Source organism: Diceros bicornis, chromosome 37, assembly GCF_020826845.1.
Source record: "Diceros bicornis minor isolate mBicDic1 chromosome 37, mDicBic1.mat.cur, whole genome shotgun sequence".
Lineage (NCBI taxonomy): Eukaryota > Metazoa > Chordata > Mammalia > Perissodactyla > Rhinocerotidae > Diceros > Diceros bicornis.
Window position 1 is genome coordinate 4,849,900 of NC_080776.1, and position 19,800 is coordinate 4,869,699.

At 34.9% G+C, this 19,800-nt stretch overlaps 1 protein-coding gene across 4 annotated transcripts in view; it reads left to right on the top strand.

The window, feature by feature from the left end:
* LOC131398997 (sperm-associated antigen 16 protein-like) overlaps nt 1-19,800 on the top strand; it is a 598,225-nt gene that overhangs the window by 124,920 nt on the left and 453,505 nt on the right. For all 4 annotated transcript variants that reach the window (XM_058532945.1, XM_058532944.1, XM_058532947.1 and 1 more), the window contains exon 2: nt 2,763-2,906. In XM_058532945.1, the coding sequence (XP_058388928.1) occupies nt 2,763-2,906 (144 nt within the window). The remainder of the gene's footprint in view (nt 1-2,762; nt 2,907-19,800) is intronic.

The window sequence follows — 19,800 nt, forward strand, 5'->3', positions numbered from 1 at the left end:
TAGAAGTAGCTGAAATCATGAGCCTTGAAGTCAGACTGTCCTGGATTCAAAGTTGTTGAATCCATCCATTACCACATGTAAGCTTGAGCAATTTACATAATATCTCAACCTCTGCTTATTTACTCATAAAATAAAAGAAGTAATAGTACCAAAGTAAATCACTCAGTCAGACATTGGACAATCATTTATTGCAACATCATTGTTATTACTATGTACCAGCCTCTGTTGGGGTTGAGTACACAGCAAGTATTCAGCAAACAGACAGACATAAATTCCTGCCCTCATGAGCTCGTATTCTACTTGTTGTGAGTTAAGCTTTTGGTACAAATTCTGGTGCACATTAAGTTTTCAAACAATGTTAGATATCATTACTGTTAATTGACGACGAAGAGGAGGAGGGAGATTTCAGATAGCAGTGCCTCATTATGAAGTTGATAATAACACTGAACTTCTGTATCTGGGGAAATATTTCTGGTCCATGGCCTTTACCCCGTGATCCCCATCTTGATCATCCCCCACGTGGAGTGACTTAAGCTGGGATTTACAACTCTTGATTGGGGATCTTTATCACTATGACCCAGTCTTTACTGATGCACTTATTCAGTGACTAATTCAGTAACAAGTATTTATTAATCAATTGTTAGGAAGCATTAAATTCCTTTCTCTATATGCTGGAAATATTTCTGTTTAGTTTAAGACCATTTCATGGATGAAGTAAAATATCATATTCTTTAAAGAATAGAATATCAGTGTTGGACTGAAATTTGTCCAGAATGATTAGAAAAAAAAGTCATTTATAGATGAGAGATATTAAAAAAAAAAAGTCAGCATTAGAAAAGGAGTATATGGGCAAAAAAAACCAGAGCGTGATTAGTATGATCAGTCCATGTGAAAAGGAAGTAGAAGTTACAGGTGGTATGGAGGAAGCCCCAAAGTAGAAGAGATCAGAAGAGTCTGCAAAAACACTGATTAACCACCAACGGGTTTGTGTTTGTATTCTTTCCTTAAGTTCTACAAATAGCTCCCTTCACAAAAGTCATTTTGGAAACTTAGCTTTCAAAGTTCGTAAAGACATCAATGATTTTAGTTATCTTCACTTAAAGAAGGTAATTTATCATCGAGTCAAGTGTGCGTGTGTCTGCCAGGGATGCTGTGAGCCAACATACATCATACTCAGTAGCTCCAAGGATTTGCTTTGCCTTCTTATGTGTATTTGAATATAGAATTCATTTCAATCTGACATTTTTTTACCTCTCCTCATATTTTTCTCCTAATTAAGTTCTATAAATGTATCCTCTACTCGGTTTGAGCTGTAATAAATTCCTTTCCTGAATTGGCATTCTGAAAGTCACAAACCAACATTATGATGAATTGTGAAATGAATAATTTCCCTTCTACTGTGTTTATTTTGAGCAGCAAAGTGCTGGAGAAAAATGAAACAGTCCTTCACTAGGAGGAAGGCCCTGCTCATAGTGGTTACATGTCTGTGAGTTGAATGTTTCCAACACTGATTGGCCCCAGCAGATTTCTAAAACTGTATAGATATAATGCAAAATTTGAGGGTTTAAAGGTATTACTAGAAGGGATCCATAATGAGAAAAGTTCTGCTCTCACACAAGCCCTGGAGTTACCCATGTAGGTATGGACTGAGATCATGACTTCTTTGGGAAATTGATTTCCTAAAATCCATATTATAGAAGAAAGGAACAGGGCCATTCATAGAATGGACTGTGGGAGAAATGAATGTCTAATTTTTATTTTTTAAGTTATATTTGTTTTACTTCACTATATAGGCAAGTAAATGCATTCTGTCTTTGATTTGAGTTGGCTATGTTGAAATTGAACAATTTGTTGCTAATATTTAGGTTCGTATTTCAATAGGTGTTTAACATTGGGCATATTTGTTCCCATTACGTTGTAAGGCATAGATGAAACTCTGCATAAATAAGATTAAAGCATTGCCGTAGATAAAATATCAGGCATTAACCTTGTAAACTCTTGATTTTAAAATGGTGTAGCTCCAATATTTAAATAGCCACAATGATCATAGCCTGGCTCAAATAATACTGCTTAATGTGTTAATCATTAATTTTACATACTTCTTTCTCTTTTCCCTCTATGCCTTTATAGAGTGGGAATTGCCTTTTGCATCCTGAATTCATTACCGTAATTTGTGTACTGTGCATTGACTGAAGCCAATTTAAGTGGCATATTAGCACAGAATTTGAGCTCCTTCGCTTTGTGTGGATAGTGGGCCATGGAGTTAATGTTTCATTTATAATATTTATCATAGAATTATGATAATGTGGTTATGATTCATGATCTTTTCCTGGATAGTGCCTGATTTAAGATATACTGTTGTCTGAGAAGAACTTTGATTTTCCATGATAAGCGTGGCTACCGGTCCAAATATCCTAACACTAAATTATCATTGGCATAAATTTTCTCCCTAGAAGAAAAACCAGAATTGTTGTTTTCACACCAAAATTAGACATGAACATTCACCTAAACCAACCATCTCATTTTGCAAATGAGGAATTTGAGATCCAGTGAAGTTAACTAGTTAATGGCGATCAGAAAACTATAAGCGTTAGAGCTACAGCCAGGATGTAGAACCCGGCTCTTCTGACTTCTGAGCCAGCACTCTATGAGTCGTCCTGCCTTGCAGAAATGGGATGAGCACTGCCATTTCATTTATTCACAATGTAAAACCATTTGCTGTTATCTCCCCTTGACTCTCCTTCTTCTGTCTCCCTGTACAGCATCATCGTGCATCCCCGCAGAGACATCCTAGTCTCCTGTGGGGAAGATCGCCTCTGGAAGATGGTGGGGCTCCCCAAAGGCAACGTGCTTCTCACGGGATTCGGCCACACAGACTGGCTTTCCACCTGCTGCTTCCATCCCAGGTCAGTACACACAGCCCCCTGAATCAGCCTCATCTCTCCAGGAAGGCACTTGTTTACACTGTTTCTTCACTCTGTTGGCTTTTTTTAAAAACCACTTTATTGAAGTACGAATAACACACAAAAAACTGTACGTATGTAATGCACACAGCCTGATAAGTTTGGATAAGTGTACATCCTTTAAACCATCACCACAATCTATGCCATAAGAATCTATCATCTCCAAAAGTTTCCCGCCACCCACTGCATTTATTTTATTATTATTATAAAAACACTTAACATAAGATCTAGTCTCTTAGCAAAATTTTAAGTATACAGTACAGAATTGTTAACTATAGCCTCTTTGCTGTACTTACTCATCTTGTATAAATGAAACTTTGTACTTTGCTGGCTTTAATGACACTTTTCTCTCTGCAACCCCACGGCCACCACTGAATTTCGAAACGTAGATAAATGCTCCTCTAGCTTTCATTATATTGACTTTAGATTGATTGCTTTTGATATTTGGTACACGTAAAACTTAGTCCGCATGCTGATGCATTTAACAAGAGTAATAAGCTTCCCAAGACAAGCATTATTAATGCTCCTTGTACCCACAAGTCTGACAAGGCACACGGATTGCTAGTCAATAATGCATGCCAGTGTTTACTTTGCCTCTGTTAATCTAAAAGGTTTTCCTTTTAGAATTACTTTATTTACCAAAAAGGATCAGAAGGCCGTGATCAATTTCTTTAAAAATTCATTGACACTCAAGGTATTAAATAGAACAAAGCAGAACTGAAAGCACTGAGCCTTGCAATTTTCAGAATTCACTGAGTTTTGTACCCTAAAGGCCAAGGGCACAGAAGGAAAGATATTGTTAAACAGACAGATACATTACTTCTGGTGGCAGAGAGCTTGGCACACAGTTGCTTGTGGTCAACTCCTACCCCCCATCCTGACCGTCTTCTCTTGCTCATTGTTATACTTTACGTTTGTAAACACTCTTGCATCGAGCTCTTTCTAACACTCTCTGGTCTAATTACTCTTGGAGACTCATAGTTCTTAGTGCAATTTCTAACCCATTCCACTGGGGTATTTTGTTCTTAAGAGGACACTATTGATTTATTTTCCTGTTTTCACAAAACTTTTTTTTTTTCTTTTTACCATCTTTGTCTTATCTTTGGTATGAATGTCCATGAAATTAGATTGAAATAAAAATAAAACAAATTGTTCAGAAATTTGTCAGTTAAATGAGAAGAGTGAACTAATTTGTTTTTTAATTTTAATTTTTGTAAATCTTCTCAAAGTATAATTTATCTTTAGTACTAGGTCTTTTAACTCAATTTTCGAACATGTAGTGCATTCCGTATCTGGTGTACAGATAAACAGAGCCGTGCCATCTCTCACCTCTTAGGAACATAAAGCTCATCTTGCAGAGACAACACAGTTAGAAGTGTAGTCTATCACTTTTGTAGCCGTTAGGCATACTAATCAGATTTCCATAATGCCCTGTTACCATGACAGCCAGGGACTCAGAGATTTTCTCATTAGTGCTTGATCAGTACAGAGTCCTTTTAATAGATCTTCCTGTTTTCCCACTCAATTACTGAAATTAAAATGAGGTGAAATACATCATTATTCACTCATAATATGAATTTACATTCAGTACTTTCTTTGGCAGAATTGTAGTAAAATGCAACTACACTGTTTGCTTTTTTCTAGTGCATGGGATAAAAATAATGGGAGAAAATACATTTAACCATAAGCATTTTTACGTGAGAGATACTGAATAGCAAATGTTCTTTTTGTGGAATTAATGAAAAATAATAAATGATTATTAGAAACAATAACAAAAAAGTTCTTTTTCGAGGTAGAGATCAATTCTGAAAGAGTTTATATTTCAGACCTCAAACATTTTTTAATGCTTAATTTATGTAAATCAATGCGGAAGACCATATACATATAATATATGTACATATATAACAATTTATATCTTAAAAGTTGTTGAAATTGATGCTTTCTGAAATTTAAATTTGTAACAAGTGATTTTTATTTTGGCTTAGGTGATTGGGTCAGTAAAAAAAAATAGTTTATTGTTGAATAAGATATTTTTCCTATCTATCTGTATACCCATCTATATTTAAAAATTCAAGCATAAAATAAATTTGATTCAAATATGATACTTTAAAACGTAGTTGGATCTTTGGTTAATGAATTCAATCATAGTCTTTCTCAGAGCCCAACTTTGTGATCAGCTTGATTCTGCTCCCTTGGAAGAGGTCCAGAGTGGACACACTATAATATTGACAACTGCCTAGTTCCTATGCTCTTCACATAGAAAAATAAACTCATACATTTTCTTTTTTGTATGTTTAATTGCAATTGCTCCTAGTTGGGTATTTTCTGTAACTTCCAGTTGCATATATTCCTGATTACTATGACATTCGAGCCACTCTCTTCTGCCACAATGACATAACCCAGATTTCTTTTGGGGGTCAATCCTACTTGTCAACTGAGGAAAAATCGCAGCAATTTAAACAGCAGATATTTACTTGGGCAATTCGAATTGCAAGTTGAGAGACACAGATTCAGGCAGAAACCCAAAAATGTGTTCCGAGGAAGACAAAGGAGGCAAAGGTTTATAAAGGCAAAAAGAGCTAAATTATACAAGTTGTTTTGCAAAATTTGTAATTGCTGCTGGCAACAACTGTTACGTCTTGGCTAGGTGTGATTGGTTGCTAAGGCTACCTCTAAGGCAAAAAGGGCTTATCTATAGAAGTAAGCGTATTTCTTGAAAGAAGGTCAAGAGGACAGCAGTGAAGCACAATTCAAAAGTTACATTTCATCTGGGTAGAGACATGGTGGTCGTGCATAACTGCATTTCCTTAATGGCCTCCCAGCTCCATTTCAGAAGCCTTGACATATGTTACTCCATTTTGTTATCATGGTCCACATATGACAGGGGTACATCCTGACTGACCCTAATCAGTCTTCACTGTCCTCCTTCCGTTGCCATACCAGACATCTTCAATATATAACAACAAACACAACAGGCATAGTAATATTAAAATCAGACAAAGGAGGATTGACAGGTAGAAAATAAACTGAGAGCATAACTATCACTTGAGGATTCAGATGATGTGATGTTGAAATACATAAAACAAAAGGTTTTATAAATACAAGAAGATTCTGACAAAACCATAGTCATCAGAGTCAAAGACTTAAAAGTATCTCTCTCAGTTTTTAATCTATCAAGTAAACAAATGACAGTGGAATTAAAAGAATTAATGAAATAGTAAGCGTATTTAATATTGAACTTTGTACCTGATGAAGAGAGAACATAGATTCTTTGAAATCATTCATTGTTATATTTTTTAAAATATATAAATCATACAACAAAAATTTAGCATAAATGAATTCTTCAGAATAGTAATTATACAAACCATAGTTTGTGAGCAAGATTCAATAATAAAAGGAAATGATAACAAATAAACAATAAAAATATAATAAAACTTGAATTTTTAAAAAGTTGATAAATGAGAGGGCCGGCCTGGTGGTGTAATGGTTAAGTGTGCGTGCTCTGCTGCAGCAGCCCAGGGTTCAGATCCCCAGCATGTACCGACACACCACTTGTTAAGCCATGCTATGGCAGCATCCCATATAAAGTAGAGGAAGATGAGCATGGATGTTGGCCCAGGGCCAGTCTTCCTCAGCAAAAAAGAGGAAGATTGGAGACAGATGTTAGCTCAGGGCTGATCTTCCTCACAAAAAAAAAAAAAAAGGAAATAAATGAATATTGGGTCAAAGAGGAACCACAAACTGTTATTACCTAGTTGATAAACAGTCACAACCACAATAGTTATCAAACTTATGAAATGTAACCAAAGCTGTATTAAGAGTAAAATTCATAGCTTTAAATGCTTTATTATTAAACAAACAAACAAAAAGAAAGTAAATGAATTATGAATTCAAATTAAAAAGTACAACTGCAGGTCCAGCCCAGTGGCGTAGTGGTTAAATTCGTGCACTCTGCTTCAGTGGCCTAGGGTTCACAGGTTCAGATCCAGGGTGCAGACCTACACACTGCTCATCAAGCCATGCTGTGGCAGCATCCCACATACAAAATAGAGGAAGATTGGCACAGATGTTAGCTCAGGAATAATCTTCCTCAAGCAAAAAGAGGATAATTGGCAACAGATGTTAGCTCAGGGCCAATCTTCCTCATCAAAAAAAAAAAAAGTACAACTGGTCAAGAAAATATAGAAAAGCTAAAGAATGAATAAATGAAAAGTAGAAATTAATAAATTATAATAAAAAGAGTAAATACATATATATATTAATCCAGAAGTTTTTTTTCAAGAAAACATAGTAAAACAAGGAAATATAATAAAATAAATTTATATCTCAAAAAACTGCTGGAAAAATAAAAGTGAAGAAACATAAATATAAACCTTAGCAATTTGGAAGGGGTTAAAGCCATAAATACAGAGACTAAAGGATATATATGTTTGCAATTTTTGATAAAATAATAGATTTCTATGAAAGTAAACATTACCAGTATGGAATCAAGATGGAACAGAAACCCAGAATGGATTAAAAAGAGTGGAAAAAACTGAGTTCTGGAAGTTCTACCTTGAGTTCCCATCTTGAGCAGTTTTATGACTGAGTTTTTTAAAAAAACTAATAAATAAATCAGTTAATTTTTAAGTTCATTGAATTTCCTGAGGACAAGGAAAATAAAAGGAAATTTTACTACTGGTTTTACAAATATAGCATAAACATAATTCTAAACTGAACAAATGTAGTACCCTGCCACAACTATAGGCCCATTTTACAATTATAAACGCAAACTTTTAAAAGAACGTGGAAGATGGAATTCAGTTGCATGCTTAAAAAAATCAATAATATACAATGACCAAGTAAGATGTATTCCATGCTTTTCAATATTTGTACTTGAAAAGCATGGAATACATAAGTCATCCAAATATAAGGACATTGTATTATAGATTATATTAATAAACAGATATTGAAAGTTACTTTAAAACGATTGGATAAAAATCTAGCATCTATGCTTAAGATACCAATGTTTGCAAATATTGTTAAGCCCCATGTGTTGGAATTGACAAGGAGGATGGATCTTGGACGAGCTGGGAACTAAGAAGATCTGGGAGGTGAATGTAAAATCTGGATGCCGTGGAGTTAGATGAATCAAAGAGAAATGGGTGATTAGAGGTAATAGGGCAAAGTGGGGAACATAAAACCAAACAGGCAAAAATACCTAAAACACCTGAAATCACGATAGGAGCAAGGCCCGTTTGTCCAAGCTCTCACATGTCTATGCAAGCCTAAGTACTTCTCCAGTTGAGGTTTGTTCTCAATAAATGTTAGCCACACTTGTTTCTTTTCCTTAATGACAATGATTATTTTTTACCAAAATAGTTTCAACACTGACATTTTCTAACATTTATAACTCAAAAAAGAAAACATAAGTGGAAAACTTTTAACTACAAACATTATACAGATATTATACAGGCAATACAACCCGAAGGCATTTAAAAACTCTTACTACAAAAATGTCAGTGTCCCAAAGGCTGTATTATTTTAAAATAACGTTATACACACAACTGATCATTGTCATCTATTGCTTACAGTAGAACTGGCTTCGTTTGTATTGAAGTTTAAAGGATTTGTGTGTCAAGACACTTTTTAGGAATGATATGGGTAACTCTTCAATCACTAGAACTGGCTATTATTACATATTTACTACTAGGTGGCGATTATACATTGGTAAGGTAGAAAGCACCCTTTGCATTACTGGGTACACTGATGAACTAGCCGTTGGAAGTGATGCGTCAGTCGCTGAAAATGATGAGTGGAGCAATGCTGAGGATGTGCATTGGCACTGCCACTGCACTGTGGAAAGAGGGAAAAGTATAATGCCAAAATGCAGGAACTATAAGCATACGCCAGTGCAAGGTAGAGCTCATACTCTTACCCGCTAACACATGGAATCTGTTTCAGGTTGCACATGTTAGAATCCTAGCTTCACCTTTGCTAGTGCTTCTAGTTTTCTCATCTGTGAAATGGGTATAATAATGATACCTACTTAGTGGTTGATTGTGAAGGCTAAATGCTGTAATATATGAAAAACACAAGTACTATTGCCTGGCACATATACGCTCAGTAAATGCTACCTATAATTATTTTTTATTCATGGATAGATATTTTCAGAACTTAGAGACAGCTCAAAAATTTTTATAAAACTGGTGGCCTTAAACACAAAGGGCTAAGAAAGAAGAGTATATTGTGACATCTGAGTTACCCCAAGCTCCATTAGAAGAATGCTATCAAATCATGAAACATCAGTTGATAAGTTCATGTCTGAAGTTAAACAAAATAACAGTTATAAACTGAAAAACAAATGTAATTAATGTGAAAAGGTATATGTTATCTATTTGTTCTTAACCCTTAACATAAATGTTTCTTTGAAAAGTATACCAATAAACTCATCATATTTTGGTTTTACAAAAGAAAGAATTCTGCATATTTCCAATTTTTTCTTTTTTTTTTAGGTTTTAGATTATGTTTTAGAAGGAAAAAAAATCTTGGCCAGAAACACCAAAAAATTACTCTTTAAAATAGTCCTTTTTTGGTCTGTTTTTTGAGGAATATAAAGCATATAGTGTTTGACCTCCTGTATCCACAGGCATGTTTTATAATTGCTGGTCCATTTAGACCAGCTTTAGGCAACTGGAACACACAGCGTTGTATATCAATCTCCAGATTAATATTAATAGATCAATAAAACACACACTACACACCTTAATAACACACAGTCTTTAGCTATGCCAGGGAACTGCTAATGACAGCAGCATAGTTTTGAATGTAAACATAATGTCCAGTTCTCTGATGCTTGGGGTTGCATTTGCTTTTGTATGACCACAGCTTATTATGTGAAACAGCCTGTATTTTCCCAAATATCTCTATGAAATGAAAGGAGTTGGGATTAGTGGTTTAAACAATTTCACAGTGCTGCATTTTTTTCCAGAGTTCACTGCCTGGGGCAGAAATGGAGCTGACAGCATCCTGTTAAACATAACTTCTGCTCTTATAAGCTGATTTATGAATTGTGAATAAATGGGCCTCTACAAAATCCCTCATACTTTCTCTTCCCTGTACAAGCTACCTATTCATGTATTTATGTAGTGCCTAAAACCATAGTATGAAAGCTCCTTTACAAGTGCATCATTTAGTTATTAAAATGAATCCAGAAGCGTGGATAACTTTTTTCTTTGCTGTAAGCATAAAACCAAGAGTTCAACTTCAAAACATAATGAAAAAGTAGATGTACCACTTCCCTGAGGTTGTGACGTCCTGCTGCTACCTGGCCTTCAGAGGGAGAAGCTTTCATAATCTGCGAACCTCAGTGGACTTTTACCAAGAGAATTTGGAGATGCGCCTATTCAATAATAATTTTCTACTTTACGTCCTTTGGAGAGGTATGTGCTGTGCTTCCGTTCTTAATATAGTTTGCCACCTTTATGCGAAGGGGCTAAGTCCTGAAAGTAACAGCATACTTCTGTAAATATATTTTTGGGTCTAACTCTAAAAGTAATACATGATCACCACAGAGAAAAGTGTTAGGAAAATAAATATTCCCCATAGTCTCTCATCTCAGTGAAAACTTGGAGAGACTGCCCATGGGCTCTCCTCAAGCAAGTGGCAGGATCTGGTTCTACATAGGAAGCACTTTGTAAACTCAGATTTGTTTTCTAGTGTGGGTGTGACAAGGAACCAGTAATGGCATTTTATTTAATCTCTGAGAGCCTCAGTTGCTCATCTGAAAATGGGGATAACCTACTTCATAAGGTTTTCATGAAGGCTGTGTGAGAAAATCTGTGTAAAACACTTAGCAGTCCTGGGCTCAGAATGTAGTAAGAGTAGCATTGTTGGTGTTGTTTGGCCGATTCTAGCCTAGATCTGGTTTTCTCTGAAACTGGTATCGTCTCCAGGTCTATTGGCTGGCTCACCTATTTCTAGCAGGAAAAAAATCTGAGGAATACTATAGGCTCACTGGGGGCAGAGTCTGTATCTTACTCATCTTTGTATCCTTGGGATACAGCATGTCAATCAAAACTTTATAGGGAATTGGAATATTTATTTAATTAAAATGAACAGAATTGAAGATGCTAGACCAGGAACGTGACCACTTTCTCTCATACTCCTGGTAATATCGTGTGATTATAGGGATATACTCACAAACACACATACATACACACTCACACACACCATTCCTTACTCCTGAGATCACTTTATCAAAGGAACCCAAAATTGAATATTAATCCTTCATTTGACATAAAAACTCTAAAATACAAAATCTTCTCTGAATAATATTACAATGAGAATAAATTTCAGTCAAAACCTAATCATAAGGAGAAGAACTTCCAGAATGGCAGAATAAGGACCTTCAAAAATCTACTCCTTCATGTAAGCAGAAAGAACACTGGCAAAAATTGTCAAAACCAACTTTTTCAGAACTCTAGAACTTAACCAAAGCCTGCATCAATCCAAGGAGCACTTATTCAAGAAAAATTGCTGAATCTGAGTAAGAATCATAAGCTTTTTCATGTTTTAACTTGCCCCATTTCCATTGCCTTCTCCCCAGCTCTGCATTTAGCCTTGAAAACCAACTGCCTCACAATCATGGTAGCTGTGAAAACTAGTATTGGTGACAAGAGGCACAAAAGAAGTTTGGAGATCCCCCAAAAGTCCCATTTTCTGAAAAATGTCACTATTTGAACTTTTTGCAAGCCTCCTGGAAATCCCCCTTTGTTGGGCTTGTTTTTATTCGACCTGGGTCAAAGCTTCTCTGTATGAATGATTTGCCAGGGCATTTACAGCAAACAGCTAGCAGTAAGTGTTTAATATTGCAGCTGCTTAGGCAACAGTAACAGTTAGGCAAAGAGGTTGATCAAAAATTTTAAACCAAAATGCTCATAGGAGTCTTTGAAACACTGTCATATTCCTAGGAATATCAAAGGGCACATGCATTTGGAGGGCTGTGTACACGCCCAGGAAAGACTTGAGAAAGGGCCTAATTTCTCACCTCTGGCTGACCTTGAGGACTTGTGCAAACAGGAAGTAAAGGCTGAGGCAGAATTGTAAGCTTTCAGAGTGTTGAAGATGTGCCCCAACATGCATGCAGAGCCACTTGCCAAAGACTGGATGACTTATTGGTTCAAGGTATTTAATCATTACCTATCCAATCATTAGTTAAACACTAAGCTAAACAAGCAGACTTCTATAACCACTCACAACAAAGAATATAGACTTTATTGAATTGCTTCAGAAGAGTCACTAAAACAAACAAACAACAACAGACAGCAGCAACAATAAACCCCGGAGAGGAGGAAATCTGATTTCCAGAGTTTCCACACTATAAAATATCAGGATTTCAACAAGAAGAAAAAATAGAAAACATGAAAAGAAGCAGGACAATGTACAGAACCTGTAAATATGTTATGTTATATACCAAAGTGGAATTACAATCACAGATGGAATTAAGATTTCTAATCAGCTGAACTTAAGGAGATTATCCTGGCTTATCCAGGCTGGCCCAATGTAATCACAAATCTCCTTTAAATGCAGAAGAGGAAGGGAAAAGGGCCAGAGTAAGAGAGATATGATGTGATGTGAGGTAGGGATTCTCCCTTTGAGACACCAGAAGGAACCAGCTCTTTTGACATCTTGACTTCAGCCAAGTGAAACTGACTTCAGAGTTCTGGACTCCAAAATTAGAAAATAATAAATTTGTGTTATTTTATGCCACTAAGTTTGTGGTAACTTGTTATAGCAGCAAAAAGAAAACAAATACAAAATCTTGTACTACTATTGTTAAATTAACTCCTAACTATTCTTTTTTATGCTAATTTTCAGATTGTTCAATGCTAGGGTGTAGAAATACAGGTTATTTTTGTATATTGATGTTGAATGAATATACAACCTCACTTATTAATTTTAATATTTTAGTAGATTTCTTAGAATTTTGTATATGCAAGATCAGGTTATCAGCAAAGATAATTTTCTTTTTCCTTTTTATTTTCCAATATGTATGCTTTTTATTTCTTTTTCTTATATAACTGTTGGTTAAAACCTCTAGTACAATGTTGAATAGATGTGGCAAGAACAGATGTCCTTATCTTATTTCTGATCTCAGAGGAAAAGTGTTCCATTTTCACTGTTAAGTGTGATGTTAGCTGTGAGTTTTCTGTAGATGCCTTTATCAGGTTGAGGAAGTTTCCTTCTATTCTCAATTTGTTGAATGTGTTTATCATGAGAGGGTGTTGGATTTTATTAAGTGTTTTTCTTGTAACTATTAAACCGATCATGTAGTTTTCCTTATTCCATTGATATGGTGTTTTACATTGATTTTTATATGTTGAACTGACTTTACATTTCTGGAATAAATGCTAGTTGGTCATGGTATATCACCCTTTTAATGTTGCTCGATTGAGTTTGCTAGTATTTTGTTGAGGATGTTTGAATCTATATTCATAAAAGATAGAGGTTTGTAGTTTTCTTGTGATGTCTCTGGTTTTGGAGTCAGGGCAATACTGGCCTCACAGAATGAGTTGGGAAGTATTCCCTCTGCTCATATTTTTTGGAAGAATTTGTGAAGGATTAGTGTCAATTCTTTAAAGATTTGGCAAAATTCACCAGTGAAGCCATCTGGTCCTGGGATTTTCTTTGTGGAAAGGTTTTGATTACTAATTCAATTTGAGGATTTGTCCGTTTCATTTAGGTTATCTAATGTGTTGCCATATTTATTGCCATGTTATTCATAGTTTCCCTTATAATCCTTTTTAATTTTGTAAATTTGCTAGTGATGTCTCTCTGTCATTCTTGATTTTAAACGTTTGAGTCATCTTTCTTTTTTTGTTGATCAGTATAGCTAAAGATTTATCAATTTTGTTGCTCTTTTCAAAGAACCAACTTTTATTGTTGATTTTCTATATATTTTTTAATTACCTATTTTATTTATTTCCACTCATATTTATTATTTCATGCTTTGGATTTAGTTCTCTCTTTTTCTACTTTCTTAACATAGAGGGTTAGGTTATCATCTGAGATCTTTATTCTTGTTAAATGTACCATTTACAGCTATGAATTGTCTTCTAAGGAATGCTACAGAAGCATTCTATAAGTTTTGGTTTATTGTGTTTCTGTTTGCATTCATTTCAAAGTATTTTCTGGTTTTCTTTATAAAATTTCCTCTTTGACCCATTGGCTATCTAGGAATGTGCTGTTTGATTTCCACAAATTTGTGAATTTCCCAAATTTCCTTCTGTAATTGCTTTTTATTTTAACTCCATTGTAGTTGAAGAACATACTTTGTATGATTTAATTCTTTTAAATTTACTGAGGCTTTTTTTATACACAAACATACTGTCCTGAAGAAAGTTCAATGTACATGTGAGTGGATTCTGCTTTGATTGGGTCAAGTCTTCCATAGATGTCTGTTAGGTCTAGTTGGTTTATGGTGTTAGGTCTTATATTTCTTTGTTACTCTTCTGCCTTGTTATTCCATCCATTATTAAAAGTGGAATATTGAAGTCTCCAAATATTATTGCTGAATTCTCTATTTCTTAAATTCATTATGTCACTTTTTGCTTCATACATTTTGGGTCTTATATTAGTTTTTTATTACTGCTGGAACAAATTACTACAAACATAATCTTAAGTGGTTACCAGGGACTAGAAAGAGGAGAAATGGGGAATAACTAGTGAATGTAAGTTTTCATTGGGTGTGATGAAAATGTTCTGAAATGAGATAGTGTTGATGGTTGCACAACTCAGGGAATATATTTAAAACCGTTGAATTTACCCTTTATATGGGTGAATTTTATGATATTTATGAATTATATCTCAATAAAGCTCTATTTTAAAAACCAATCATAGGTTTGTGTACAAAGGGCATTTATCAAAATCCTGACCTGATGGTGTTGTAGGGGGATAAAGAGAGTCATTTATAAAATTTTAAGGGGTTTAATATATATCCTTCTTATAAAAGTTCATCATTTCTATTTTTTAAAATATTTTAATAAAAGCAATACTGTGTATTTGATAATTTTGTTTATATTTAATATTTTGAACATCATTGAATATAGGAAACAATGGAATAATTTTTCTATGCTATCCTCATCCAAACAGATACCCAGGTTAATCTCTGCAGTAAAACAAAAGAAAACAAAACAAAACAAAACAAAAGAAAACAAAACAAAAAAATATATATATGTAATGTTGTGCTTTAAGTTTGTACCATTTTGTACTCACTTTCTTAGTATATGAATGCCCATTATTGTCAACTCAGAATTTTAATATTTTTCCCCAAGATCTTGGACTTGTAATGAGTATGCCATTGATGTTTAAAACTGAAATTACTAGTGAAACTCATCTCTTCTTATATATTAGCTATTTGCATTTCTTGTTTTGTGAATAGCTTAACATTATTTCTATTTTTTAAAGCTCTATTTATTTATAAGAAGGCTTTATTTGTTAAACATAAACATTTTACATTATGTAATATGTAAAGTTCTCCTAGACTTACTTTTCAAATAAATTTTTACTAATCGAGTATTTTGTTTGTTTGATAAATATCTTTATTTATAGTTTTTGTTGTTGTTTGACATTAAATCTTTCCAAAAGTTTATGTAGTATTATCTATCAATCAATCATCTTATGACTCTTTCTTTGCCTTAATGCACATAAAAGCTTTTACCTCACCATTTATTCTTGTTTTTATGGTTTTATTTTTTTTTAAATTTCACTATTTAATCAATTTGTTTTATTCTGAATGTAATGAAGGAATGTAACTATTTTTATTTCCATTAAGTGCAACATGAGTTGTAGGTTTGAATTAAACTTCCTTTTTATTATTTATCTTTATTTGTTGAGATTTATTTTGATGTTAGATATTTAAACAACTCTATGGTTGGTTGGTGATATTTACTGCTGGTATTTTTATACCAATATTTCCTATACTTGAGTTCTTTTTTTGGTTCATCTCCTAGTGGTTATTGGATTCCCTTCAAGCATGGATCCATAGTATTTCTTAATTCAACCTTTTATCTAATTCAAGGCATTTTTATTCATATTATTTCACTAATTAATTTTTCTGATTCATCCTTTTGTTTTTTCTTTCTGGCATTGCTCATAAACATATATTTGATTTCCCAAGTCGATCATCTATTTTTATCAACCTCATCTAATTCATCTCTTTGCCCTTCTCTCAGTCGGGGGCAAAGTTAAAAAATTGAGTTTTTTGTTTTACTAATGAACATTTATAAAATAATATTTATGTTTGGAGTTCCCTTGCGTATTTTAATTTGATAATTATGTTTTCCTTTGCTACACAGGAGAGACCTGTCATTATGGCTCTATAAATTGTCTGTAAACAATTAAGCCCCACAGATGCAACTCAGTTTAGGAGAGCTCTTCATATTTCCCTGGAGAGCTGAGAAGTAGCCTCCGCTAAGCTCTTTTGTCTCCAGGTCCCCAATTCACACCCATGTCTGCCACCTGCCACTGCCAACATTGGGACCCACACTCAAAGAGCTCTAATTGGAGCCACATGAAGGTAGCTTATTTCACCTCCTTAGAGCTGTCATTGTATGCAATCCTGCTTTTTCTACCAGATATCAAGATTTGATTCCAATCTGCCTTATTGCATGGCAGGCTGATATCAGTTTCCACATATGTAATATATGTAGGTCACAGATTCATACTTGACATGCTTGACAGAATACAATAGTTCCTGTCCACATTTTTTTTCACCTTGGGATACAAGAGTGAGATAGCTTGGAAGGTACGTCCTTGGTTAGCCAGCCTGAGCTCCCTTGAGTCTTCAGCTAGCTGCTGATACGTGTTCAGAAAACTGTGACATTTGCCTTATCTGACCAACCTAAGAAGCTGTCCACAGGCTTACTCTTATAAAACACTTGTTATAAAACACCTCGGATGGGTGAGCCACTAGCGGTACTTATCCAGTTAGCTGAAAACATTTGAACACATGGAGTTGATACATTCAACTTAACAAAATACCTATTCAACATATATAGAAATTATTTGTAGTCTCTATTTCCTTCGCTGAGTGGGGTTGATCATCCTGTATCCCATCTTTACAAACGCCCCTATCCCCCAATGCATTGCATGATCTTGATTTCCAATTTTTCCTACCTCACTACTACTTTCTCTAACTTCATAGATGCGAAGTTGTTTGATGCTAAGTTGTCTTGAACATTTTGGAAATATAATTCAGCAGTTTTCTAATTTTTTTCTCCTTTGTTAGTGAATAGATTTCAGAGAAAGCTATTTTCTCTGATTCCTTAAAATTGTCTCCTTTTTCTGTCTTTTAGCATCGTTTCAAAGATCTTATGGTCTAAGGAAAAAAACGAGATAAAGAAGAAATACCTCAGTTGGAAATTGGTCTAAGTGTGCTGACTTCCTGCTTATTTTATATGCGCCTTTCAGAAAGAAGTCTTAAGCTTTATGAGCTCTCTGCTTCTTTTAGTCCTTAACCCAAAAGGAAAGCCTGCTTCTGAGATTTTGTGACCCATTCAAATCTAGAAGGAGCCCCCACTGGGTATTCTGCTTATAATTTAGACACTTGTTCCAGGAACACACCCCTTGCTGCAGTGACTTTCTGCGTATTATGACAACTAGTCCCATAAATTCCACTCTTTTCTCTAAGGATTTATTAATGGAGTTTTCCGGGCTCTTTTTCTGAGTACTTCTTAATGCTGCTGTTCTTTTAGGAAGGGGAAACTGCAAACCAGACCTTTATGCATTCTTCAATCAATTTGGTGTGTAGTGTATTTAGCAGACATTCCTTGAAATCTCAGGCATTTGATGACAGGTTTCCTAGTTTCCAGGCTTAGAGCATGTTGGTCCTTGTTTTCATTTTTTCCTGGTCATTCTCCTAAACTCTGTGTGAGGGGAGTTAGAAGCCTGGGCCCATGTCATCCTCCTACTCAGAAGCCCTTATTTATTTTTAATAGATGATTAAAATTGACCTTTAAGGTCATTTTCATTCTTGAGTTTTTATGTAAGCAAATTTTTCCCTAAGACTATTTCCGGAGGCAAGAGGTTTCTCAGGTCAAATAGATGCTGTCAAAATAATGACTCCAGGAACTGTTAAATGTCATGAGGAACTAACATTTTGCCTCTAGTTAAACCAAAAATCATTCAACTGTATCTAAGCTGTAAAGAAATATTAACTTGTATGACCTAACCTTGCTGATTGATGGCCTGATTAAATTACAGAGGAAACCTTGGCAAGTTACTGCAGTTTCTAGAAAATTTTGTTGCTTCACAAATATTAGTAAAGCTCACAGCTCTTGTCTCAGAAAGACATTTTAATATATATGAAAGTGTTCTAGTTGAGAGGATGTAACACCTTGAAAGACAATATCAAGTCCTCAGATCAAGAGTTGTCATTCTGAATCTACAATGTGCTTTTATGTAAATGTTGCACCAGGGCTATATCCATATGGGAAAACTGGCTCATGGCATGGCTATTCCATTTGTTTTCAACTCTCTTCTAAGACTATATCAAATGCTCAGCATAGTTGATCACAGAGTAATAATAGCCGTTATAAAGACCATGAAATGACAGCAGCAGGTTTTCATACATAAGTATTAATACTGATAAATAGTGAGGTAAGCAATATAAAGGTATTAGTAATATGTTAAATATACTATTGTTTTAATTTTGATAGCATCCTTGTCAGAGAGGATCTAACTTTTTTCTGAAATACAATTCACTCACAGGTGAAGAACAATGACAAAGGCTAAAGCAAATCATAACTTATGGAGGACCAACTAGAAGAGGGTGAGGCTTAAGGCAGAACAAACAGGTAGACTATTGCAATAGTCCAGGTGGAAATGAGCAAGACCTGCCTACCTTTTTCAATCTGGATTCCTCAAGGGAATTAAGCCTTAGAGAAAATTATTTGAGTGATGTTTTCTCAATTCTCCAATTCCAGATGTATAAGGGGTAAATTAATGTATTACATTCAGTGGGTACATTAGGACACTAAGGCTTAATTCTCTTGCAAGAGCCCCGATTAAGAAGGTCCAGCCAAGGCCCAGTGAGTGGCAATAGAAGAAAACAATGGTTTATAAAGACATGTAAGAGATAGACTCAATGAGAATAGCTCTCCAATTGGAATTGGGAAAGAGTGAGAGTTTAATATGGTCTCAGATTTTTAACTTGAAAAGCTAGATTTCTGAGATAAAGAATAAAGGTAAAAGAATATATTTGTGGAAAATTTCATAAGTTTATTTTGGGTTTATTGAGTTTGAAATGTCTGAGGGACATTCAGGTAAAGATATTTAGTATATGAATCTGAATCTCAAGAGAGAGATTTGAGCTAGCATATAAGGGATCTACAGCCACAATAATGTTGCATAATAAACCACCTCAAATATTTTTAGCTTAATACAAGGATTATTTATTCAACTCATAACTTTGTAGGTCAGTAGTAAAGATTGGGCTTATTTGGGAAGATCTTCTCTCTCAGCTCGGCCCCTTCATATTTCTGTTTTCAGGCCAAGTCAGCTGGGTAGCTAAGCTTCTGGTGACGTCAGCTGGAGTGCCTTCAGAATCTTCCACTTGTCTCATCCTCTACATGCTTCTCACCTTGCTCCCACAGGCCAGGCTGGGTGTGTTCTCACAGAAAGGCTGAGGTACAAGGATAAGCATACCTACCTATGCAAGAAAACCAACAGATGTGCACACATTCTCTTGAGGATTAGGATTGAACTGGCACAACATCATTTCCTTCTTATTCCATTGGCCAAAGCCTGGAGTGAGAGAGGGTGGCGACTACAAAGTTACAGGGTCAAGGGCTTGGAT